Source organism: Phalaenopsis equestris, unplaced genomic scaffold (assembly GCF_001263595.1).
Source record: "Phalaenopsis equestris unplaced genomic scaffold, ASM126359v1 Scaffold000107, whole genome shotgun sequence".
NCBI classification, from domain to species: domain Eukaryota; kingdom Viridiplantae; phylum Streptophyta; class Magnoliopsida; order Asparagales; family Orchidaceae; genus Phalaenopsis; species Phalaenopsis equestris.
Window position 1 is genome coordinate 2,106,836 of NW_018164549.1, and position 27,346 is coordinate 2,134,181.

A 27,346-nucleotide genomic window follows, 5' to 3' on the forward strand; every position below is an offset into this window, starting at 1 on the left:
TGTGAAAAAATACAGCTGGGAATTGTTAACTGACATTAGAAGAAATAGAATAATAGACAGAGTCACTTAGTCAGAACTAGAAAAGCAATGTCATAAAAAAGAGGAAAAAAAAATTCAATCATACTCTGATGTACAAATATATGCGGTTACATCAATATCAAGATATACAATCAACAATTCCTACACAATGGAAACCGCTTTATTAAACTTGAACTTCTACCAATGGAAGCTTTGTTGCCACCACATATATACACGCAATATGCTTTAAAGGTTATAAAGTTAACCAAAAATCACTTCACCATTCAATAACTTCAACTATGCAAAAATCCCACAAACTGATGAATTTTACTCGTTTTGAGAATTGAGGAATCATTTGAATCTTCACACTTTTTCAAAAAAATTGAAGTGAGAGGACCATTCTGTGTAGAAATAATGAAATTGTCAAAAAGTGGAAGACTAACTTTAAGTATGAGTTTCAATGATGCCTTACTGTTAGTTTACAACTGTTTTCAGCGCCCAGAACTACCGTTCTTTTTAGCTTCTAAGGACGATCCATCTTTCAGTGCTTCCCGAGCATCGTTCTCCATTCCGAGAGCGAAAAGGGCAGCAGATTGTAGATAGAATGCAGTTGGCCATGTTGGACATATCAGCAAGGCCTGCATTGCATCATTAAGTGCTTCCTGTGGTTTGTCATTCATCAGGTAGGATAGGCTGCGACGAGCGAATACAGTTGGAGATAACATGGTTCCAACATCAATGAACTGCAAAAATGATAAATTTCTCTATGAGAGCCCTATAATTGGTTCATATTTGTGATAAACATCATTAAATATCAAAGAAATGCAACATTAAGTTCAAATAAACTTTTCAAAAAAAAAAATTAAATTCATGGGGCATTTACATACATACCACCTAATTCATATGTCTTATGTATCAAACACCTAAACTTTGGCTTTTATATTTACACCATCCAAATCTTTCCAATCACATAAAAAATACCACCATTTTAACTTTTCAAGAGTGAAATACACCTTTTCATGCTCAGTTAAGACTGAATTGTATGTAAAAATTGAAGCTTATGTGTTTGCTATATAAATACGTAGGAATTGGAGGTATGTAAGTAAATCTTCCTAAATTCATTCCAGCATATTGTTGGACACAATGATTTGCAGCAGTGATTATTTATAAAATGCCATTTTAATTGGTTTCCCGACCTGACTTCATATCTATTGAATTCAACGTACTACCGCCTATTTTGGTGCCTTGATTGTGTTGAATCCTATTTTTGAATTCCGGAGGAAATCTATATTTGTATGGGTGGTGCCGATATACACACTATGAATGGAGTCTTCAAATGGACGCATAAAAAGCTATAAGACCATTTTGTATGGAAATTACATTAGAAATAAGAACTCCACAAAATCGAAAAAAATATACAAATTACTTTTAGCAGTGTTAACAGAAGAAATGTAAGACGAACCACAGCATTCTTTCGCATTTCCAAAAATTTATGTTTCTCCTACTTTGCATTATTGCATGTTGAAAGTTTCAGGCTATGAACATGAACACTTTATAAGAAAATATACAATTCATAAACTTAGGAGCAGAATAAGGGAGAATAACAGAAAATTTATCCCAAATTATATGCACTTCTAAAATCATTTACTAATATTATTTCGTAATGATCATCATATGCTGAAACAGGATTATAAATGAATATAACATGAAATGATTATTACGCTGTTATGAAGATATATCATCTTCAAAAACGATTACTGGCAATATGACTTTTAAGTTTTAGACCCCTACGGAGTTAAATGAATTTTTAGTACTCCTGTTCACGTGAGGGCTGAGCAGGACACTGGACCGGTTCGTTCTAGGTTGAGAGGGAAGGCTGAATAAATTTTTAGTACTCCTATCGACATGAGGGCTGCGCGGGACACTAGATCGGTTCATTCCACGTTGAGGGAGGGACGACCGGTAGGCCCTCCTTAGGCCTAGGAGTGCCGCCCAATTGGAGTGGGGCCCACTCATATAACTAGTAGGTCTATTTAAGTGTTTATTTGATGTTTAGAGTTTAGTTTTCACTTGATTTGAGTTTGTAAAGCCGCTGGCTCCTCTTTTCCCTATCCAGGGTTGTATCCTAGGCAAAATGGTGCTCCAGCTGTATCTTGGTCTCCAGATTGCGTTTATCCTTCCTCTATCTTTCCCCCATCCTTTCCCTATCGCTCTCAAACCCCCTTCACTATTTTTCTACTGGTCGCCCAGAAAGGCAGCAGCTGTCTTGCTGTCCTTCCCATCTTCCTTGTTGCCGCCACCCGAAACAACCTTCATTCGGCTGTACCTGCTTGACCCCTGCAGCCGCCACCTAGAACCGCCAGCACCACAGACAGTTCTGGCCTGTCTCTTTGCTGCTGCTTCCCCAAACAGCCCTCCCACAGCAATTCCTTCTGCTTGTTTGCTGTCCGGACTCTTGGAAATAATCGTCTTGCCGTTTCCAGCTTGCTGTCCGGACTCCTGGAAATAATCGTCCGCCTCCTTGCCACCACCTCGGAGGTTCAACCCTAACTGGCACCACCTACACCCTATTCCCTAATATTTCCCGTTGTATTTGCTTTCAGTTTGTTGTACTTTCGATTACTGACTTCTATAAAATTACTAGTGATTGTGTTCCTCCTCACCTTAGTTCCATAACAATTCCAATATCACCCATTGGTTTGCAAAACAATAAAATATAATTAAATACAAATTAAGAGATAACCATTTTCCAAATACAGTCAGTAAGTAATTTCCAAGGACAAAAATGTGGAAGCTGCATATTCCAAATAATTAAAAAAAACATGCAATTAGATGAAATAAAAAGGTGACCTGAGTGTAACACTCAATTGCAGTATTCAGGTCTTTATGCCGGAATGCAGTATCGCCCTTTTTCTTTGAGTTCAAAGTCTCTTGCATTTGATTGGTCCACATTTGAAAGGAAAGCTGGAAGAAGTTAATTAAATAATCAATAAAAAAACATAGAGTACTGATTGTTTACTCCAAAATATAATGAGATTGCTAAAAAGAAAAGTAATCATTTTGTAAATTGCTAGATCCACTGGCATTATTCCAAAATATTCTTGGGAGACTCGTTTCACGTCATGAAAGGAGCAAACTATACCCAAAAGCCATCAAATTAATCTTTTTATTAGTTACTCACCTAAACAATAGGAGTACAAATGTTATCATTTAAGAAAACAAATATTTCAATACAATAGATGTAACATTTTTTTGTCAAAAATCAACCCTTCTTTTCGAAAGATCATATTTAGAATGAGAATTCCAACACTCTTATTGAAAATTCATTTTGTATTTATCCTAATATTGCATAGCTTATATCTCTCCCTAATCTCACTGAAACTTGGTCATAAAGCCACAAGAAAAATTTTCAAGTTCACATAAAACAGGCTAAAGAAGAAAGGCATGGTTTATATCAAACATAATATATATATATATATATATATATAATCATAATAATAATAATAAAATTCAAGCATTCCACCTTAACAAAAACACACGCCTAAGCCATGTTTTGAATATTCTTCACAAGCGAATTGATTCTAACCTTAAAATCCGAATTGCCCATAGGAAAGATAGACGGATTACAAAAGGACCTTGCACAGAATATCAAATCAATGAGTACATATTTTATGACAACTTATCTACTTAGTGTTATGCCTGTACAACAAATCGTCTTAATGCTGAAATCCCTAACAAAATTCGGGAAAAATTAAAAATATCAGAACGAAGAGATATTCGCATAAGCATTTTAAAAGAATGTCTTATAAAAACTCTTAATTTTGCCATAAAAGAAAGAAACATACTGGTTTAAAAAATAGATTTTAATAAAAAATATAATGCCAATGGGAGCATGAAAAGATTAAAAGTTAGAATAGTTGCAAAAGGGTCTACCAGAACTTAATTCATTATAAAAATAAAAATAAAAAAAATAAAAATAAAAAGAACTTTGCATGAAGTTTAAATTTGACTCCTTTAGATCATTCTCCATCTTACTGTGAATCTTGATTGGCCCTTTCACTAACTAGGCATAAAAAATGCTTTCTAAATAAATTTTTTGAAGAAGCGCAGATAAATATTTCTGTTAGATTTTAGAAGGTGACAATAAAAGTGCAGTCTGTCTTGAGAAATATTTGTAGTCTAAAATAATCTCCAATAGCCCCGTTCAAAAGATTCGCTACTATAATAAAAAAGCATCAGTACTCTCAAGGGCAAGCTAATCACACTTTGTAATAAAAAAACACACAGGTCAAATCACTATCCGCACTTAGCAAATAAATTTGAAATAAAAAACTTCCAAGACTTGAGATATTTCTTTGGCATAAAAACTATAAGATCAAAGAATGGAATATCTCTCTCTCAGCAAAAATATGCTCAGCCTGTTAGCAAAAACATGTATGAAGAGATGAAAGCCTGTTAATACTTATATGGATACTATCAACAAAATACACTCTTCAACTTAACAAAGAAATGTACCAACGACTGGTTGGAAATTTTATCTCCCTCCTATACTCATCCAGACATCAATTTTCCTATCAGTATTAGTAGTCGCTTTATGAATGCTCCCACTAAAGAACGCCTTGATGCAACTGATAAGATATTAAGGTATCTAAAAGGGTTTATTCTTCAAAAAAAGCAATATTAAAATCTCCATTGAAGCTAACTGGGCTAGACTTATAGTTGAACATAAACCCACTTTTGGCTACTACTCATTTGTATGTGAAAATCTGATCACTAGTGAAGTAAATAGCAGGCAATTGTTACTAGAAATAGTGCTAAAACCGACTCTAGGGCAATGACTTCGAAAATTTGCAAGGGAATGTGGGCCAATAGGTTTTTGCAAGACCTAAACATCCACACTAAATAACAATGATGATGATATGTGATAACCAAGCTACAACTGGTATTGCTAAAGATCATATCTACCAAAACAGGACTAAATATATTGAGATTGATGGATATTGAGATTGATGGACACTTCATTAAGAAAAAAATTAAACAATGCATTATCAAAGTTATATACACTACAAAAAAAATTCATACAACAGACATCCTTACAAAAACCCTCAATAAAATCCAAAATAGTCTCATATTCAAACTAAAATTACAATATAAATTATTAGTTTAAAAAAAATGTGAAATTGAAGGGAGTTAATTATCACCTCTCCCTTGGATAGAAAATTTCATGATGATGCCCAAGAATTTGGAATAAAGAACTATTCAACACAAAATACGCCTCAATCAGTCTACCATCAATTCCACAAATCAGGATCAAAGGTTCAGCAATTAAATCTATCTTTGATTTTCTCTTGAATTCGGGGGCTAGAAATGCTGCCCAACTTTTCTCGTATATGGATTTACTTTCTTAGGTATTTTACTCTATTATGCTTGTAATTTATTTTCATTAGAAGAATTGATTTTCCGCAAATTTTGTAATAAGTTTCATCTTTAAAAAAAAAAATCATTTTAATTGACTCTATGCACAAAAATGGTGTACTTAGGCTCCTTTGTAGACACAAGAAATATAATCAAGTCTTTCTCTTTTGTCTCTTTACTGGTCTTTTTTTATTTTTAGCATCATGCATTTCTTATCACTTTCTATTTAACTTACTGCATGCCTTAAGGTGCCCTTCAAGGCCAGCTATCGTTTTTCATATTATTTTCACCTGCCATGTATTGATTGCCTCCACATTAATTATCTCAGTATGTTTTGACCATTTAACCTAAAACTCCATGCACAATCAAATTCAAATTTGATACAACCTAAATAAAGAAAAATTCCCTGGTAGAGGGAAATACAAGATAGTAAAACTCAGAAATAAAGCTGCCAGACGAGAACTATCAGCAGTGCATAACTCGAAAAAGAGCAAACCAAACAATCAAACAAAACCTCATTTGCTGTTCCATCATCGTCCTTGTAGCCAATCTTCTCCAGTATCTCATGTATAGCTGTCAAATCCATTCTGAGGCAAGCTTCACCGAAAGGAGAAAGTGATAAAGATTCAACAGAAGATGCACCACCATGTGGCATATCCATCAAAACGTAGGAAGGAACCTGAAAATTAAGTCATCTTTTAAATGCAATAACCAAGCTTCAAAAAGATAAAGACGCACTCAGAGATTAAGCACAATGCCACCAAATGGTTAAGTTTTTGTATTCCTTTTCTTCATATTAATTAGATGGGAGGGTTTCCCAGCCAGAGAATGGGAATAGACCGATAAGCTAACCTCAATTTCTTTTTGGAGAGGAGTCAATGCAAGGACTAACAATTTAACATTTGGCCTTTCTCTCTGTTCATATTGTAAACACCTCGAAGCTAAGCGCACGACTTCAGTTCCGTCTTCATTAGAAAATTGCCCCTCCAAACAGGAATCTGTCAGCATATGAAAATTTCTATCTCGTATCAAGTCCAGGGCCTGCCCACCATAACAGAAGGAAAATGCAAAATGATTAAAAGGACACTTTTTTGTCTAAAAGAAGCATGTTTGAATGAGCTTAGCACAGCCAAAATCCACCGCTTAACATAAAATGACTACAATATCTCGACCAAAAGCACAACTAAAACATGCAAGCAACATCCTCCAATCATGCTTATTCATGTCATCATTTTTAAGTTCAACTGACAAAAAAATTAACCCAATGGAAGAGATTTTTTTCCAATAACAAATTTAGGGAGGGGTTAGCATAGGTAATCTAACCTTATAGTCAATAATTAAAATACATGACCTCTAGATCATGATGATGATGACAACCTAACCATTGGATTAGTTAATGTAATTACAATCTCTCATTTGTACAGTACTGTTAGACTTCAACCACACAAACATACCTCGTCGCATATAGCTAATTTCTCTAGTAATAATTCTCTTTCTCTAGTAATAATTCTCACCGAATTTAAGTGGTATAAATAAATAATCACAAAACCTAAATGGTACTCACATGGCTCGGAGGAATATGCTTTCCACTAAGAACATCAAGCAGCAGTGTGCCAAAACTGTAAATCACACTTTCTGGTGTAACCCTCCCTAAAAAATTGAAGAGTCGTTAGGGCAAAATTTTATAAGAATATATCAAGCATACATAATGTAATACGCACTTAAGATTAAATTTGAACCCAAACAGCAATATCATCTTCGCTTTTACAAAATTTAGATAACAATATATGAAAGACTAAATATTAAGAAATAATGCATAACTTAAAGATGAATAAATATGTTAATTCACATCAGAACAGTTCTTTTAAGAGGCACTGGATCATTAGAAATAACTGTATCACCACGCAAAAGTTTCTTGATGAAGCAACACAGCAGCATGGAATAAGCGCATTCAGAGATCCAAATTAGATTGTTTTTTTTGCTGACACCTAACGAGAGCTGAATGTGCATACAACAGCCCAATTTATATCAGTTCTTTGCATCAAACTCATATATGAGCCTTTTCAATCTGTCAGCATTTTCCTTTTGGTTAAATGAAGCACAGCCTATAAATTTAACCAAATGCAGCAACAACAACAATAATAACAACAATAAGTCTTTAACCCACTAAGTTGGGTCAGCTACATGAATCCTTTTTCTCCATTGTGTCCTATTGAGCGTCATATTTTCATTCAAGTCTAATAGATTAAGATCATTTTTTATACAATACACCCAAGTCTTTTTAGGTCACATCTGCCTTTCTTAACAAAAGTTGAAGTTAAGAGATTTACACACCTAATCGGATCATCAGATGATCGACTTTTAATGTAATCAAACCATCTAAGATGACTCTCTCTAATCTTGTCTGTCATTGGAGCTACACCAACCCTATCATGGATATATTCATTTCGCATTTTGTCTCTAAGTATCAAGCCAATCATCCATCTAAGCATTCTCATCTCAGCAACACTTTACTTTGTTTTATGTTTCTCTTTTAAAGGCCAACATTTTGCACCATAGAGCATTGCAAGTCTCACCATCTTATAAAATTTTCCGTTCAATTTAAGCAGTATTTTTCTATCACACAATAGGCCCGAACCATTCCACCACTTCAACCAACCAACTTGAATTCTACTAACAACATACCCATCTATATCACCATCACTCTGAACAATAGACCCGAGATGTCCAAGACGTTCACACCTTCTAATGATTTGATCACCCATAGTTACAACTCTGCCACTAGATCTACTACTACTACTAAAATCACATTCCATGTATTCAGTTTTAGTTCTACTCAAACGAAGGCCATTAGACTCCAATGTAGACCTCCACAATTCATTTTTTTTTCCTCTCTTCTCTAATCATATCCACAAGAAGGAAGTCATCAGCGAAAAACATACACTAAGGTACATCTTAATGTAAATGTCCAGTAAGAGTATCCATAACTAAAACAAAAGGATATTGGCTTAATAAGAAAATACTTGGTCAATCCTCCTCATCTAACACAAGTAACATCTCAAGTATACATATCTTTAATGACTTGAATATAAGTCATATCAACACCTTTCTTCTCTAGAACTCTCCAAAGGACTTCTCTAGGACTTCGAATGCGTGTGAAGGTCAAACAGAGATAGTGAGGGCTTCGAATGCGTGTGAATGTCAAACAGGGATAGCGAGGGTTTTGTGTGTGAGTTATGTCGTGAGAACAATTTTAAGAACTGAAAGATAGTGGGGAAGCCAACGGAAGCAGTTAGGATCTTAATTCTTTTTTTATTTCTTTGTTTTTACTTGATCTTTACAATCAACACTAATTATCCAGCTAAAACCAAAGAAACAAACCTATTAATTCATAAAATCATTTTCTTACAAACATACCTATAAAATATTTCATTAAATTTGTTTCTTGCAGCTGTTTGGTTTTGTCCCTCATAGATTACGACATTATATGTTTTTAGTGATTACTCCCTCACATAGTCGTTCAAACGCTATGTATTGAGGCCCACTAATAATGCATACAAATTGCAAAATCTAAAAAATGATCTAAAAAAATATGCTCCAAGTTTTGAATGATGTTATTGTTGTTTATCATGGTGATGATGATTTACCTAAGATGTGGGGCTATAGTATTCAAACCTCGGACTATTGATAATCAAATTGAAAGGGTACATGATAACTTTAAATATGTATTGTTGTCTGATGCTTTGTAGACATTGAATTATAAAAAAGTAAACTTCACCTTATAATTTGCACTAATAATAGAATAATTTTCGACAATGGCATATAACAAATTAAATTAAGTAAAATGCAGTTATACTTTTTCTATGACAACAATCATGATAATAAGATTCTTTATGTGTGAATTTATAAAAAAGGCTTACAATCATAAACTGGGGAAAAAATGCATTAACCAAGAATTCTATGCTTTGTTTTTACATTGAAAAAATAAGTACAAGAAATGAAATACCTGTTCTCAAATACTCTGGAGGCGTAAATGCTAAATTCGTGCTGTAGCTTTTACCATCCCGACTATTCTTCATTAGGCCAAAGCATGAAAGCCTAGGATTACAATCCTATAACATACTAATCAATGATGAGAGATAAAGAAGCTCGAGATTTATGTAGTAAGCTGGGAAGCAAACTAAGAAATTTGACACATACATCATCGAAAAGGACTCTATAAGCATTAAGATCATGATAAAGAGCACGGCCCTTGATAGTGCAATACTCTAAGGCTTCTGCTAGATAGAGTACCACCCTCAGTCTCATCGGCCACTTCATGGGTTGAGCCTCCCCTGCACAACAAAAACATCAGAGCATAATATTTATCAATGAGAAACTAAAATTCAAAAATTCAGTAAGAGCAAAGCAGCATCAGTGTCGTGATGAAAAATTAAATGTTTTTATTTTATGAAAGCAAAAAAGGGTCTAGATAAGTATAAATAAATTCCATTGACCAAAAATACTGACTCATTAGTAGAGGCATGCACCAATTTATATAAATTCAACCTTTCCATAAATCAGAGATGCTAGCATCATAATCTTTTCCAGCAAAATTTATTAAGGACACGAGTCTAGTACATATTCATGTAAGAATTTCATAAATATGAGCAAGTCGCTTCAGTCTAACATAACGAGTATTAAAAAACTAGCAAATGCATTCACAGCTGTCACAAAATCACATTCTTTACTGCTAGTCATTCCATCTAATTGCTAACAAATTGTATAACGTGTGCGAACAAAATAGTATCTCTACTTATAAGAGTCAAACTTAAAACCTAAAGCGGCTGACAAGTCTACTTGATACTTAATACCTAAGAACATAAAAATCAACAACATGCCCAGGCAACTCAGCATGGAAACCAAATCAGAGAAAAACCAAACTAGGTGCATCCTAACAAAAGAGAACACATCTCATTAAAGTCACATCACCGCAAACAAATTAAAAAAATAATAATAAATTGAAATAAAAAAGACACCAGATAACAGTCAAATTATCAAATTACTAATTTTTTTATCATAGGGCATCATGTTTGCGCTTATTATAAGTACAAAACCTCAAAATCTCCATCATAAGCTTGGTTGAATTTTTCCTTTTTTATAAAGAAAGTTGAGAAGTTACTTCAAAAAATCCTTTATGAAGCCATTCCAAACTTCCAGTTTAAAAACATTGACATGGGAGCGTAAGTCCCGTGATCAAGCAATCCCGCTAAATCAGGGAAGCAGAATAGATGTTCTGCTAGGTTGCCAAATTTTGCGGGTATTCTTACCGTTTCTACTTTTTTCTTATTTTCTTTTTTCCTATTTCTTAATTTCTTTTTTTTTTTATTTCCAATTAGGCATTTTGCTATTAAAAGATGATATGTGTATATTTTACTGTTTTAGAGACAGCTGGCTACTGAGTTTGTCTTTGAGAAACTTTGTTCTTTGTTTATAATCTTTAGAGTATTGTATCATTTCCTTTTGCAAGTGGTATGTCTACTCAGGAATAAGTGGTGAAATCTCCTCGTTGCTCGTACCTTGTTGTTTTGTTTTTTGATCCATTGATTTGAGCCAGGACAACCCTGAATGTGTTGGATCTGATGTCCAACAATAGATTCAACTGTCTATCTCCCTCCAAACGTTGTAGGCCGCCCTAATTCACCTTCTCATGAGCTTCCAAAACTACCTCCCCACAAAACTTGCTTCTAAAATATCTTCTAGAAGCCCTAAAATGGTACCATCAGGTATCAAATCCCTACAAACCGAAATTTTTACGGATTTGTACTTCTTATTTCTAAACCAAGAAATCCATACAACTTAACCTAAAATACTCTCACACAAATGCACGCACAAAAAAAAAAAAAAACCCCACATTATCCACCTAGCTCTTCCCTTGACTCTAAACTATTTTTATTTATGTCAAAACTTCCTTTAGAAGAAGTAGACACCATGCCGCTAAGAAGAAACCCGCAATGAGACGTTCAGAAGCTCATTATGAAGGACATGCCACAGAAAATCATCCAACTGCAAACAATACTTGTCGCCTTTTGAGAGGAGACCATAAGATAAGATCACTCATAGCTACAACAATAACTCATCAAATCAAGAAAAGAAAGTAAATCTCTTATATCAAGTATTTTTTGGTGATGTAGAACCATTACCTCGACGATTTGGCATAGCATAACAGAGGAGAAGCTAGGATTTTGGAGTGATGATTGACTTGCCAGATTTTAACGACCGCATGAATATAGAAGAATTCATTTAGTGGCTCCAGATAGTGGAATGGGTCATTGAATATAAGGATATTCCACCATATAGAAGGATAGAGCTAAATGTCATCAAGTTAAAGAAGAGTGCATCTCTGTAATGGAAAATTTTGAAACACCTACGCTAGCAAGAGAGAAAAAGCAAAATCCCAATATGATACAAGATGCAAAGGAAAATGCGACAAAAGTATGTTCATCAATTACAACAGCAAAAGCTTTCATTAGAGGACACAACTAAGTTCAAACAGCTTATATTGATGTGTGAGCTAGTGGAGCTCGAGGAAAACACCATGAATAGATATCAGGAGGATTGAGACTATCTATCGGCAAAGTGGTACAGTTGCAACCATATTGGACAATACAAGATGTTTAGACCATAGTCCAAAAGATAGAGACATTACAACCATATCAAATCCATATAACCCTTTAAATAGGATTTAGCCATCATATTAAAAAGTAAGAGTACATCTAATGGATCAACCAAGCTAACCTCACTAGAGCAGATTCAGATGTCACGATTTTAGGCATATTACATTTGATTGCCCAAATAAGTGAATGATATATTTCACCAAGCAAAGAGCTGTTGAAGAAATAAACAGTGACATAGAAGAGAATGAAAGTATCAAAATATTAGCTTGCAGCCTACGAGGGAGAGATGCTAATGATTCAAGCTGAGCCCATGATAAAGACTCCAAAAAGATTAACATTAGTTGTTCTAACAGATATTGAATCCAAGGAGTCGATACCAAATACGTGCAACCCATGCTAAGTGGATCTCGTGATTCTCCGACCTACATCCTACCTCCTAGGTTTTTACAACTTAGGGAGGTCCAATATGTCATCACTTCACATAAAGATAGAAAATTTTTAATGATTTTTGGAGGACTCGATAGAATAAATGTAGTAAGTTCAAATTCAGTTCAGCAGCTCACCCCAGATAGATTCCATACAAAAGTGGTGTACCGCAGTTGTGGAGATATTCTTTGGTTTTTGGGGGAAAGAAACATCTAAAAATGGGATCTTGGTTATTCCAAAGAAGAATAAGGAGCCTCTCTTAGCTGAAGAGAATGATGAGTGAGCTCCCTAATCGAAGGAGCAAAAGTTTTGTGATCTCCCGATCGTGGGATCCCGCAATCCTGTCGAATCGAAGAGGCCGAACGAGATATTCAGCTAGGTTACCAATTTCTATAGGGGTTCTTACCATTTTTTATTCATCTCATATTTCCTTATTTCATTATTTCTAATTAGGTTCTTTTGTATTAGAAGACTGTGTGCATTTTGTTGTTTTGGAGACAACTTGCGATTGAGGTTGGGTTTCAAAGACTTTGTTCTTTGTTTCATGCTCTTCGGAATGTTGTATCATTTTCTTTTGCAAATGGCTTGTTTGTATCTTCTTCAGAAACAGGTGGTTAAATCTCCTCGCCACCCATATCTCGTTGTTTCCGCATTTGAGCCACTATTTTCAGCCGGGATTGTTTCCGCATTTGAGCCACTATTTTCAGCCGGGACAACAGCTAAACGAACCAGATTTTCTGTCCAACAGCAGATTTCGCCACTTAACTCCCTCCAAACGCCACCAGCCATCCCTATCCTCCTTCTCGTACCCTTCCAAAATTACTTACCAACAAACCCCACTTCCTAAAAACCTTCTAAGAGCCCCTAAATGGTATCAAACAACATTGTTCAAAATAGACCGCTAGAAAAGCAGCTCAATCCTCTTCACCCAAAGGAAGGTCCGACAACTTTCTATGGCAACCAAGTAGGTGAAAAATCCAAACAAAAAGCTTAAAAATTATACTTAATTTGAACTACTACCACTCGCCACAAGCAACTTTAGACATAGTGCTCTCACAATGCCTCACACCTTAAGTGAATTTAGGCCAAACACCTTCATAATTCAACAATAACAACAACAACAACAACAAGTTTTTATACCACTAAGTGGGGTCGGCTACATGAATCCTTTTTCTTCATTGTGTACTATTAAGTGTCATATTTTTATTTAATTCTAAGAAATTAAGATCATATTTTATACAATATGCCCGAGTCTTTCTAGGTCTATATATGTCTTTCTTAACATAAGTTAAATCTAAAACATCTACTCTCCTAACTGCTACTCTCCTAACTACTCTCCTAACTGGATCATCAGATGATCGACGTTTAATGTGACCAAACCATCTAAGACGACTCTCTAATTTTATCCGCCATTGGAGCTAGACCAACACTATCACGGATATATTCATTTCGTATTTTGTCTCTAAGTGTCAAGCTACTCATTCATCTAAGCATTCTCATCTCAGCAACACTTAACTTTGAACATTCTGTGTCATAGAGCATTGCAGGTCTCACCAGCATCTAATAAAATTTTCCTTTCAGTCAAATCAGTACTTCTCTATCACACAATAAACCCGATGCATTCCTCCACTTGAACCAACTAACTTGAATTCTACTAAAAACAACCCCATCTACATCACCACCACTTTGAACAATAGACCCAAGATATCTAAAGCATTCACACCTTTTATTGATTTGATCACCCATAGTTACAACTTAGCCATTAGAGCTACTACAACTAAAACTACATTCCATGTAATCGGTTTTAGTTCTACTCAAATAAAGGCCCCTAGTATCCAATGTAGACCTCCATAAATCAATTTTTTCCTGATCTCTTTCTCTAGCCTTACCCACAGCGAAAAACATGCACCAAGGTACATCCTTAATATGTGATGATCTAGAATAGATTTTGACGAGAAAAATAAAAAATAGTGAAGGCTTCAGTTAGAAAGTTCTATCAACACATTTTCACGATTACCATCAAATTGAAATATAACTGAAATTACTTCTATTAAAAAGATGCTAAATATTGACAAATAGAGAAAATCTTAGAGACGTTGAAACAGACCACTTAAATGTGCTTATTAAGGGAGTATTAACAACCATAGAAAAGGGAGAATATAACTGAATTGATTTTCCATCATCTAGTTATTTTCACGGTTACCATTAAAGTGCATAATATAATTGAAATAATTTCCCTTTAAAAATGTTTGAAAATAAAAAATAAAATTGTTGAATCCCTTTGGGATGTATGATGCCGTGTAATTTGTGAACCCATACAATTTGGGAGAGATCTTGTAAAAGAAGTGGGAAAAAATTTGTGTTAGCATGTACTTTCCCTTTTACTTCTTATTTATACACCATATAGCATAGGGGTCTAAAAAATAAATAAAATGTCATATTGTAGGGGGTATTATATGGATCCTAGATAGACTCGCCGTTGACAAGATCTTTGACATGAATGTCAGGAGATCAATAAATAAGTATGTACTTGATGATGAATTGAAGTTCTCTTTCTTCAACATTGGAAAATTGTTCATTGAGCTTGGTGTTGTTGTCAGGTGGATATCGGTGAGCTTGGTAGGATGACTCAATTAATACAGACGAGCTTAGAAGAAGAACTCAGAAAATATGTGCGAGCAAGGCTGGAGGAACTCGCTTGGGGGTTTAAGCTCAGCGAACTTGGTTGAAGAACTTGTGTGAGGTTTGACAAACTTTAGAGGTACTCATGGTGTTCTTCTGAGCGTCAAGAAACTCCATAGCTTGCCGCCTCTAAAGATACAGCTCATGAATATTATAGGTATTGTCAAAATCAGATCATCAAGTAGATGGTCGGTGGGTTCCACCCATAATGCCCATTAAATATTAGGGATTTCCTGTTGCTTAAGAAAAACTCGTTTTTGTATGTACAAGAATACCACTAAAAAGTTATTAATAGAGACCTCTAAATTATGATTATTAAGAGTGAACATTACAATGCATGCAAATACAAAATTGAAGTCAGCATTAAAATTGTTTTCACATTTCAACCAATCGACATGATGTACAAATTGCTAAAAACAACCAGAGCATATAATAAAAAGCATATAAATAAAAAGGTTGATGGCATTGAGAGGTAATTACAGTGAAAAAGGTGTTTGGCGAGTGTTTCATTGGGCATATATTCGGCCACAAGCAGCCTCTCGTCACCTTCACAACAACAGCCAAGCAAGTTTGCTAATCTTTGGTTTCGAAGTTGACCAACAGCCTTTGCTTCTTCCTACCGGGAAACAAAAAAGATAATGAGAGGGGTCAGTGAAAATTCTTAATGAAAAAAAATCCATAGGGAAGCAGATGAATCATACCTAAATTTGGAATCACAGAAACTTATCACTATGATTGGATTCCATAGATTGCTTATCAGCAAAGGCACAAATTTTTTTATATGACAACCGAAAATAATAGTCTTCGGTAATAGATCCTTACAGAAGGAAAAAATACAAACAAGGTGCCAGAAATGGAATCAACAAACATTCTACAGATGACTAAAATTGAAAAACACTATGATTGGATTCCATAGATTGCTTATCAGCAGAGCCACAAATTTGTTTATATGACACAACAGAAAATAATAGTCTTCGGTGATAATTCCTTGCAGGAGAAAAAAACACAAAACTAAATGCCAGAAATGGAATCAACAAACATTCTACGGATGACTAAAATTGAAAAATGTTAATTAGAAGAATATTTTGATATACTTCCCATATAAAGCATAATCATGATGGACTAAAAATCGACCACACCACATTCCCTTCATTTTTGGAAACCTCATGACCTGAATAAAGCACATGTTGGATAGAAACATTGCTTTTGTTAAAATGACAGCACCAAAGAACTCAAAAAAGAAGTGCCACAAGGATAAAAAAGATGTGATACAGGAGTTAACCCCAACCATAATAAGAAAAACAAATATTATTACTAAATCAAATATTATTACTAAAAGCAAATAAACAGTTACAATCAAACTCGCTTGAAAAGAATATTACAATAAACACGAAAGAAACTTACACTAGGACTTGATCTTGGGTGGTGGAGGTCGGCTAGGTGGTCGAGGAGCGGAGGTAGGTGGCTGAAGTAAGTTGCAGGCCGTCTGGACAGCAATAGGAGGGGTTGGAATTACGTTGGCAGCGAAGCGGAGGGCTAGTACAACGAGGAGCAGTGAAAGAGAAGGGTTATGGACTGTAGGACGGCAAGAGGAGTGTTGTTTAGTGCAGGGGTAGCAAGCGGGGATTGCAGAGACAGCCGAATAGAGTATAGTCCAGGCGGCAGCAAGTTGGAATGATGGGTGGACAGCAACAAAACAGCATATTTCATGTTTTCCAGATGGAGGCAGCGAGGTTCGGTGGCTGGGAGTGATGTGGGAAGGTTTGGGAAAGATAGAGGCGGCTGTGTGGGATGGCAGAGAGGCGGTGAAGGGAGGCTATAATGCAGGGACTGCAGAAAACAGCCAAAAGAGGTTGTTCCAAGAGGTTGCAGCAAGGAAAGGGCAGTCAAGAGCGATGTAGGAGGATGCAGAAGGGGGGGGATAGGGGAAGATAATCACCACTTTGAGAGAGAGATACAACCGAAGCATCACCTAATCCCTCGGATATAGCCCTCAAGGAGAGAAAATAGATGTCGACGGCTGTCCTAAACAAACTCATGCAAAAAAAATCCTCTCTACAACCTAATACAATACATATATAGGAAAAGACAGGAAATGAATGAAAGGAAAGGAGGAAACTTGCTAAAATTGGGAAGCAAAAGAAAAAATGCCGGTTTGATTCGACCTTCATGCGACCGTGAGAGCCACGCCACGCTTGTAAGTGGGAGACACTCCCACATCACGATGTTTCACAAAGTAATATAAAAGAGAAAGAGAATGCGGTATCACCAAGACTTACATGGTTTAGCATCAACCAAACCTATGTTCACAAAAAAAATGGGGGAGAGAATGATCCACCATCAAAACAGAAGCCACATATATGTCGTACAAAACAAGCGAGACTACTCTCAACTTCTCAATTCCCAAATACAACAATTCTCAAAAGAAAAAAAAAACATAAAAACTCGCGGAAAAAAATTAGAATTCATAAGAAACATTTTGTATTCACACAGTACTCCTGAAGTAGCTAGTCCTTTAAGGAACCCTAGAATTGAGAATAAAAGAAATGTAATGTTCCTAAACCTTAGATGAGGACCCCCCTTGAAAAAGTCGTTTGCCACACAAAAGGAAGGAAGAAACATTGCCTAATGCATGCATCCTAGTATACTGAGCCACCCAAACCACGTGTTGGGATTTCTAACAATTCCTATACGATGTGGTTTAAATCCTAAGGCATTCAAGTGGATTGACTATGCGGTTGTGATCTCGTTTACTAAATTTCAGCAAATTATGACAACAAAATAAATAAATCGTGTGCAATCTCACACAGATACAATGCAATGTAGTGAACACAACTGATTCAAACAAAACCTACTCTGCTCTTGACTAAATATTACAATAAAATTATGTCTCTCTGGTTATGGCTACTATCCAACTTGAATACTCTTAACACACAGATTGAAGGCAGGGCCATTGAATTTGAATACTTACCCAGCATTGAGCTTTCATATCCTAAAATTGTCATCTCCTCATCCTTAATGTTGAAATAGTACAATTCAACGTAAGGACAAACTATGCAATACAGCTTTGATTCATTTGATCACTAGAAGTATTCCCATCATCTCGTATCTAAACCATAGAAAGTTTTCTACAACCAGAAAGATCTTCAATGTTTTTCCAAAATATGATGGTCTGACACTTGTAAAGAAATAACTGAAGCAGCCATTGAGGTTGCAGCTTGCAGCACATATAGCCGTCTGGCTATTATGTCTACCATGACCGCAAAAGAATACATGCAAATCTAAACATTCTTAAAAATATTGTGCCATGCACCACTCAGAGCACTCAAAGATACAAAAATCATTCTTATATAAGGTGCATGCATCACCCCTGCTAAATTCATAAATACACCATCAAGTCTCCTAATACATACAAAGATAAACACACATTATTGTTTACAGCCAATATATAATTTATAGCTAGAAAATAATGAATTTCCTTGACACATGAATGAAAATAAGTTGATTATAGCATCCGCTAATCATTGGCCAATAACCAGCAGCCGTAGAAAGATCGTCATCAGAATCTACATCAAAAGTGTTTGCATGTTTCGCTATGTCGACTTGATGGTTGTAACATGTCTAATGCTCCCACTTGTTCAACGCTTGACAATCACTTTTGATGTGCCATTACTTATTGAAATAAAAACAATTCTTATTCATGCCAAAATAACGTGACTTGTGAGGGCCCTACTCTGATAGTCATCCAAATGAAATATCCCACATTTTAATTTTCTTAGTAAAAAAATCCAACTTAGAACTTACAACTTTACATAATAAAGAATATCTCACATCTCTAATGTTTTGCTAACTAATTTATAAGATGATATCATGAAAGTGCTTATAAGTGGGAATTAACGAGCACAATGTAATGAAACATTCTCACATTCATCTAATAGTGACAGTAATGTTTATCAAATAACAAAAAGTTAAACTAAATTGATTCCGCAGCGGCTTGATTTACCAACTTGCATGTGAAACAAACACATTCATTGATTCAAATACTGTTTGTTATAAAAGCTTCGTCAAATTCAATGACTAATTTGTACAACAAACTTGCCGCAACTGACTTCTGCAATACTGCTATCAAAACCGCATCCCTAAAACACAATTGAATGACCTTATATCCTTTTCATCCCTCGTTAGCTTTACCTTCACTCATAATCATCTAAACTTTTAAACACATCATAAGTGCTTCGTAAGACTTTATTGGACAATAACACTAAGCATATAGACTCTCCAAACATCAAAACTCTGACTTGCCAAACTTTTTGATCTTGAACTGTATAACCACAGATCTCAAAATTGTGTGAGATATATATAACAATGATGTGCCACAAAAAAGCTCAAATTTTGCCTTATTATTGTTGAAATTATAAAAAAAATGTCAAAATGAAAGCATCACCAAGAATAAGGATTATGTGCCGCAAAATAAAAAATGAGTAAAAGAGAAAAAGAAAACATAATCACACCACACCAAGATTTAAACTTTAGCTTTGCAAGTGGAGAGAGAATCAATTCACCGTTGAAAAAAGAAAACAAAAACATGATAAATAAAATAGAATGATACTAGAGTTAACACAAACCATGACGCAAGATAAGAATTTATTAAGAACTTAAAAGACGGTTACAACGACTACACAAAAGAGAAAGAAAGACGTTGCACAAATCAAACACATAAATAAACATTACAACAAGACTCAACACATAAGGACACAACAAGCTCGACGAGGAGGAAGCAGGAGGGTGTCAGGGAGGTGGCTGTGGTGAAGGCCGCAGAGATGTCAGGTGAGAGTAATTTCTCGCACATTGAGGCGTCGAACAGCAATTGAAGGAAGCAGGAACGTCGTCAATGATTGAAATGTGGAGGTGGTGGGAGAGATGGTCAAAGCTGAGGAACGAAGGCACGGATGACATCTGAAGTCGAGCTGAGGCGCGGATGACAAACGAAACCCAGGAGCGGAGGCAAAGGAAGACCGAGAGCTGTCAGGAGGGAGGAGGCAGCGATTGGAGGCGTTAGGAAGGCCTGACAGGGTTGCGGCTTGCTGTGAGTGAGGCGGCAAGATACTATGGAATGCAGATGGGAGTGTTGCGGTGGAGGTAGGCCCTGGGAGATCCTGATTGAGCAGGTGGGGGTGCGACAGTGGAGGGAGGCGCTAAGAGAGCCTGAAGGTAGTCAGCTGGAAGGTTGGATGGGGGCCGCAAGGGTTGCGGCTGCCTGTAGGGTAGCTGCAGCAGGATCGGCAGGAAGCTAAAGGACAGCAGGTCCCTGACGACTATGGGCTAATAGAGAGATGATCGGCGATGTTGGCAAGGAGTTGGACTGAATACAGAACCAGGAAGAGCGAAGATAAACACAAGCTCGGATGGGGTTACATCTGAAACACCTTCGTCATCGGATACAGCTTTTGAGAGAAAATATTCAGGCAAAACTAAATTTAGACTTCAAAACGAATACTCCTAACACTAGAAACTACAACTCCTATTTATAAGAGACATAACCCAACTATAGGAAACATTTAAATTAAGAAGAATAAAAATAAAATTAAGATCTCAGATTTTAAAAAAGGTTTAAATTAAGGAAGTAGAATAAAATCATGATTTAGGTTTTTTAAGAAAGGTTTTAAATTAGGAAAAGACATAGGAAGCAAAATAGGAAGGGGAAGAAAGGAAAGAAAAAAAAAGGGAGAAAAAGCAAAGGAAAAAGAAGGAATGAGAGGACGGTGTGGCCCCCCTCCAAGAGGGTCCGTCGGTCCCTCATGAGCCCTGCGTTAGTCTCTCGGGGTTGGCGGAGCTTCGACCTCAACTGTAAAGCTTCTGGATCATCAAAGTATGAAGTAAGACCGACAACGTTGAATATGGTTGAAATGTTGTAAACATTTGGTAAGTCCACTTTGCATGCGTTGTCGTTAAGTTTTGCCAGAATTTTGAAAGGTCCACATGTTATTGCTTTCAATTTTCTGAACGCTCCTGCGAGGAATTGTTCCTTTTTCAACCGGATCCAAATGAGGTTGTCCTCTTTGAATGTCACCTTTTGCCTTGATTTGTTTGCTTGTACTTGATATTTTCTATTTTGCCTATCAATCTCTTTGTCAACCTCTTCATGTGCTTAATTTCGTGAACCCGTTTTATAGCATCTTGGCTGAATTCTGACGTTGGTAGGAGTGGAACCAGATTAAGCGGTGTGAGTGGATTGCAGCCGTGGAAAATCTTGAATGGATTATGTCCTATTGCTTGACTCGTGGATCTGTTGTAGACGAATTCTGCTTGGGCATTGTTTGATATTTTCCCACAAAACATCTAAGTAGGTTTTTCAGGCTTCAGTTCACTACTTCAGTCGGATCATCTATTTGTGTATAGGCGGCTGAACTGAATTGGAGCTCGGTGTCTAACTTTCCCCATAAAGTTCACCAAAAGTGACACAGAAATTTGACATCTCTGTCATAATGGTTCTGGAGATCCTGTGTAATCTGACAATCACTCAGAAGTATAAGTCAGCGATATGAGGGCGTCTAGTGTGTGGTAACAGTGTATGAAATGTGTCATTTTTAAAAATCAATTCACAACAACAATTACAATATCTTTGTTCATTTGTTTTATGGTGAGACCCAGTACGACGTCCATGCTGACATCCACACAGGGTGTTTACAGTACAGGCAAAGGCATATACAACCCTGTATTTTGCCCTCTTGTTTTTGCCAAATGGCCAATCTTGCATTTTCGGGTGTGTCGCTCTACATGCCTTGTTAGTTGAGGCCAGAAGAGGTGTTCTTTGACGAGGATGAGAGCATTGTCTCTGCTAAAATGTCTAGCGAAGCCTCCAATATGATCTCTTGCACAATTGCTTCTCTCAAGGAGCACCTTGGAATGCATAGTTTATTGCAGAAAAACAAGCAGCCATCTGCAAGTAGCCATCTGCACAGTAGTAGTGCCCTGTCAGTTTTTCCTGACATTGTTCCCAGATATCTTTGAGGCCTTCGTCTGTTGTGTGTAGGTCATTGATGATCTCGAACCCTATGATGCTTCTTTGCATTGAGCTAATTAATAAGTGGTGTCTACTTATGCATCTGCAACGCGGTTCTGGCTCCCAGCTTTGTGTTTAAGTACGAAATTGAATAGTCCCAAAAATTCTACCTATATTGGGCGTCGGTCTTTAAGCTTGCTCTGGCTGTTCAAAAATTTCAAGGCTTCGTGATCTGTAAACAAGGTGAACTCACTTGTTATTAGATAGTGGCTCCACTACTCAAGGGCTCGTACAATTGCGTAGAATTCTTTATTGTAGGTTGAGTACTTCCTCCTGAACTGTTGAGTTTCTCACTGAAAAAAAAGATGAGGTGACCTCCCTGGCTCAGTACGGCCTCGTTTCGACGCATGATGCATCACATTCTACTTTGAACAGTTGTGTAAAACCTGGCAATGCTAGAAATGGTGCTTGAGCTACTTTTTCTTTGAGTGTGTCGAAGCTAGTCTGTGCAGTGCTTGGTCAAGTGAACTGTCTTTTAAAAGCTCGATGAGGGGAGCGGTAACAATGCTAAAATTTTTTATGAAACGAAGGTAGAATGATGCTAACCCCAAAAACTGTCTTAATTCGGTGAACGATCGAGGTGTGGTCCAGCTTATAATGGCTTTAATTTTTGTTGGGTCCATTTGAATGCCTGCACTAGATGCTATGTATCCAAAAAAAGCATACTTTAGCCTAATATATATAACATTTTAATAGTTAACCTAATTAAATTCTCAAAATCATCTTTTAAACTTCAGTCAATCGCCATAACCCAAAAACACAACATTGCTTCATTTTCTTCCTCCTCTGCCTTAGGCTTGGCTCAACTTATCCCACGCAGAGCCTCTCTTATTTCCTCACACGAAACCTGACCTCCTCCTTTGCACGTGATCTAAATCATTCACGTACGCATGAGACCTGCTCGACACCTCTTCCTTCAACTTCTGCGTCCTCACTGAGCACTAGCATCAAACTTATTCTGCTCGACTACATCGTCATCAATTGTAGAAGCCCTCGATGTTCCAATTGGAATCAAACCTCTAAGAAGATACCTCTCGACTCTCATTCTCCGGCTCTCAATCCTGCCTCCACCCCCCTTCATTAGCGTCGCTTTATAGAACAACAGTACCCTTTCATTTCCCGACGTCAACATTTCCTTTCCCTCTCTTCGGCCCCTCCCTTGAGTATATGAAACAAGACGTCACAAAAAGCATCTCTTCCACGTCAGTTGGAAGTTGAGAATCGTCTCTGACATCTTCATCCTTTCTATTATCACTATCTTTTTTTTCCAACCACTCCTTGCTCAATGAAAGAGATCTCCCTCCTATTTGGGCAATCAAACATCATGCGGACAAAAGAGAAAAACTTTAGGCATTTACCAGCAAAAATGGATTTGGAAATATTGGTAGTCTCTGCCTTTTCTCCAGTCTATATAGGTTACTCTTTTGGCTAGGTAGACGTGAACGCTCCATTGGGTGTACTCTTGCAGCCTGATCTGATTGCAGAATTCTGTTTGAGAGATGATGTGGGCCCGATACAACCGTGTTATCTCTTCCACCTTCGGGGCTAGAGTCTGGACATTCTATAAAGCCCAATAAGACAATAATTGTACCACATTGCTAATAGATGATCTTAATCCCCAAGATATCGAGCTATAATGTTTTGCTCAGGCTCTACTAGCCCAAACATCAACACAAGCTATTTAAACTGAACTATGTATTCCTTCACTGAGAGAGCTTGTTGCTGCAAGTAATGAAGTCTCAAGAACATATCCTATCTAGAACGAACTGGTAGGTATTTGTCCTACATCTCTCGTTTCATCTGAGACCAAATAGTGATTTTGTTTTTTCTTCTCGTTGTGGAAAATGCTTTAGATTCTCCCACTATAGAAATGCATTCTTCTATAACTCAATGGAGGCTAGCTTGACCATTATGTACGGTGGAATATCCTTATATTCAAACATTTGTTCCACTGTCTGAAGTCACTCGATGAATTCATCTGAATCTAAAGGACCGTCAATATCCGACAAATCAATCTTTGCATGAAAATCTTGACTTCTTCTATGATATGCTATGTCAAATCGTTGAGGTAATTGTTTTTCCTAACGAGAAACTATCTAGTGAAAGAAATTCACTTCCTCCTCTTGATCTGGTGAATCATCATTGTGACTATGGGTAAAAATACCGGATTCTCTTCTCGAAGGTGGAAAATCTTATTGTAATAGAAAATTTCTCACTGCATATCCTCTATAGTAAGCTCTTGGACATCTTTGTCGTGACTTCCTCCTATGTGGCATGACGTCCATTTTTCCCGATTAAGTTTTCGGGGGGACATAAGATTGCAAATCAAGATTAGACGGGACTTTAGGGTTTTGGTGGTAGATGTCGGGGTGCATATTTAATGAAAATAGGAAAGTTGCATTTTTTTTTTTTAATTTAGATTTGGGACTAGGAATTGTGGTATGAATGGTTTGGGTATTGTAAAAAGAAATTGAAATTTTGGGTCGGGATGAGAAAGACAAAAAGCTAAAAAATTTAGGGAGTAAAAGACTCTGATACCATATAATACCGTTTTATGGCTCCTAAAATATATTTAGGAAAGTATTTAGAGGGAAAGTTGCTGTGGAATAGTGAAAGAATGAAATATGGGAGTTTGACGACATTTAGATGGGGATAGACATCGATCGACGATGGCCTCAACTGAAATCAGCAAAGAAAACTACGAATCGGCGACGTTCGATCAGCGAGGAAGTTCCACGTTCCTAATTAAAATATAGATACACTGCTTAAAAAAGAAAGAGGATGCAACACTCTGAAAAGCATAGCACAGAGAAAAGTCCCTTATTTCATAAAATCAACAAAAAACTGAAATCCAAACAACTCAAAAGAAATATATAAAGCCTCCATAATAAGAAAAAACCTAAATCGGAAATTAAAGAAAAAGGAAATAGCTGAAATAGGTAGACCCGCTCGGCTGCAATCCCGCATCGCGGCAATCCCGTACTCGTGACCCCTGCGTGCAAGAAGGAATAACGAAGGAATCCCATATTCACAGGATCGAGGATGAACACAGCTCCTGCGTTCATGAAGAATATGTCCCGCATCATCAAGATTCATGAAAAATCGTTCTAAAAGAGCTCCAAGTACCTCCCTTGAGTATTCCAAGTCCACGGCTTGAGTATATATGTCAACCCTCACCAATGTTATAAATGGCCATGACAATGAACAAAGGGTGCCATCGAGGTGATGTTATCATCCTTAAGGTTTCATGACTTAGAGATTCACGCACACAGACATATATCCATAAAGAAGCATTTCAAAACAAACAGCATGTGATGATATGATCCTTAAGGTGATGTTATGAACCTTAAGGTTTCATAAATTAGAGATTTCCACGCACAGAGATATATATTCATAAAAAGGCATTTCAAAACAAACAACACGTGATGGGCCGGAGCACAGTTTATACTGTAATTCAAAGAAGATCAATTGTTTTCATTTTATTCATGCAAGCAAGGACCACAGAAATCAACTGAGGAAGCCTAGATGCTCCTCGACAAGAACTTCATGGAGGAGCCAAAGTACCACAACCCCGGCAATTAGTGGCAACACTATCAATGAGCCCAAATGCCCTTTGTGCAGGAGTAAGGCCAACTGTACAAGGAAAAAAACTGCTCAACTCAATTGGGCCGAGTCTTTCCTTACCCGATTCTGCTAAGATCATTCATCATCGAGACATCTTGCATACTTCAAGATCAATGAGAGTTTGCTTTAAATTTCCACGGATTTACCTTGAGATTCATACTTTACTAATACTTACATACTCAAGAAGTGTTGTGGAGCCAACTCAAGCACCTTTCGATCCGATCCATACCAGTTGAGTTGACAATAAGCACAATATATTTCAATTGCCCTTTTAAAATCAATTGCTAGATATCAGTAGAATCACATAAATGTGTCACGGTTATTATTTGAAGTTTTCCTAACCTTGTATATGTAATAGAAGAACACATAGACGTTGATTTCTTTCGGTTCTTCCCAATTATGGGAGCATTTAAATCTTCCCAATTTAAAAGCTTAACCATCTCCAATACCAAAACATGAAAAAATAAAACATCCCAAAAATAATATCATCTTTATAAGACTATCACAGAAAAAAAATAGCATTTCAAGTGAGTATTATTGACGCATTGAAAAGCTGTATTAACGGAACGACCATAATAGATCCAACTAAAAGAAAGTTCTCTCGAAGGCTATAAATACATACCAAAAATTGACGAGGATCCGGCCACGCCGATCTGTTAAAACGCTTCACGGCAATCCTCCTCGCTGCATCTAGCTTCCCCTTATATACAACATTGGGAGCTTTCTCTCCATGCTCTGAAACAATATTCTCAGCAGCAAACCCGGAAGTGGCGAGCCTGAGTTGCTCAAAAGAGAACTCCTGGAATGGCGGCAGTTCGTAGGTATCCGTTTTCTCCTCTCTCACTGCAACACCAAAAACCACCGGCATCACCAAACCCCATCTCACAATGAACAGAAACAAATCAAACCACATTCCAAAACCCACACGCACCAACATCCGGAGCCTCCAGAACCGTTCCCTTCATCTGCGAGCCCCAACAGCAAGCAACTAACTTAGAACTATTCGACCCCATCCCAAAATAGCAAAGATCCTCAGGCTAAGGGAAAAAAAAAAAAAAAAAAAAAAAAAAACTTGAGTAAACAACTACAGAGCTCCTCCTCAAGCCACCTGCATCAAATCCGCTGCTGCAGCAAGTTGGAACCAAGTTTTCCAAATCAATCAAATACCATGCCAAAATCCCCCCATGCCTCGACAAAATGAAAACAACAATTACCTAAAATCGCCACAGCAAGGAGAATCGCTAACAACCACGTTTGTAATCAAAGTTCTGGAGTCGAAAAACCTGCAACGGATCGAGATACGAGGAGCAAAAAATCTCTTATCGATCGGAAGGCTCCCGAGGAAAATGGAGAGAGACTGGAAGATTCAGAGCGCGTCTCTCACGCAGGAGAGAAGACAGAGAGCAAGAAACATCGGATCGCGTATGGACTTCATGGTCAGTATTATTACTCGCAAGAACAA

General features: G+C 36.8%; 1 protein-coding gene across 1 annotated transcript; it reads right to left on the reverse strand.

Moving 5' to 3' along the window:
* Positions 1-22: 22 nt before the first annotated feature.
* On the reverse strand, positions 23-26,921 carry LOC110020753 (probable serine/threonine-protein kinase BSK3; the record flags this gene model as incomplete). Its single annotated transcript, XM_020718959.1, is given in 10 exon segments — positions 23-761; positions 2,869-2,982; positions 5,948-6,112; positions 6,286-6,474; positions 6,998-7,083; positions 9,440-9,545; positions 9,634-9,767; positions 15,678-15,813; positions 26,507-26,727; positions 26,816-26,921. Coding segments are annotated over 10 exon segments (1,485 nt in total). The 3' UTR covers positions 23-509.
* Positions 26,922-27,346: the final 425 nt, after the last annotated feature.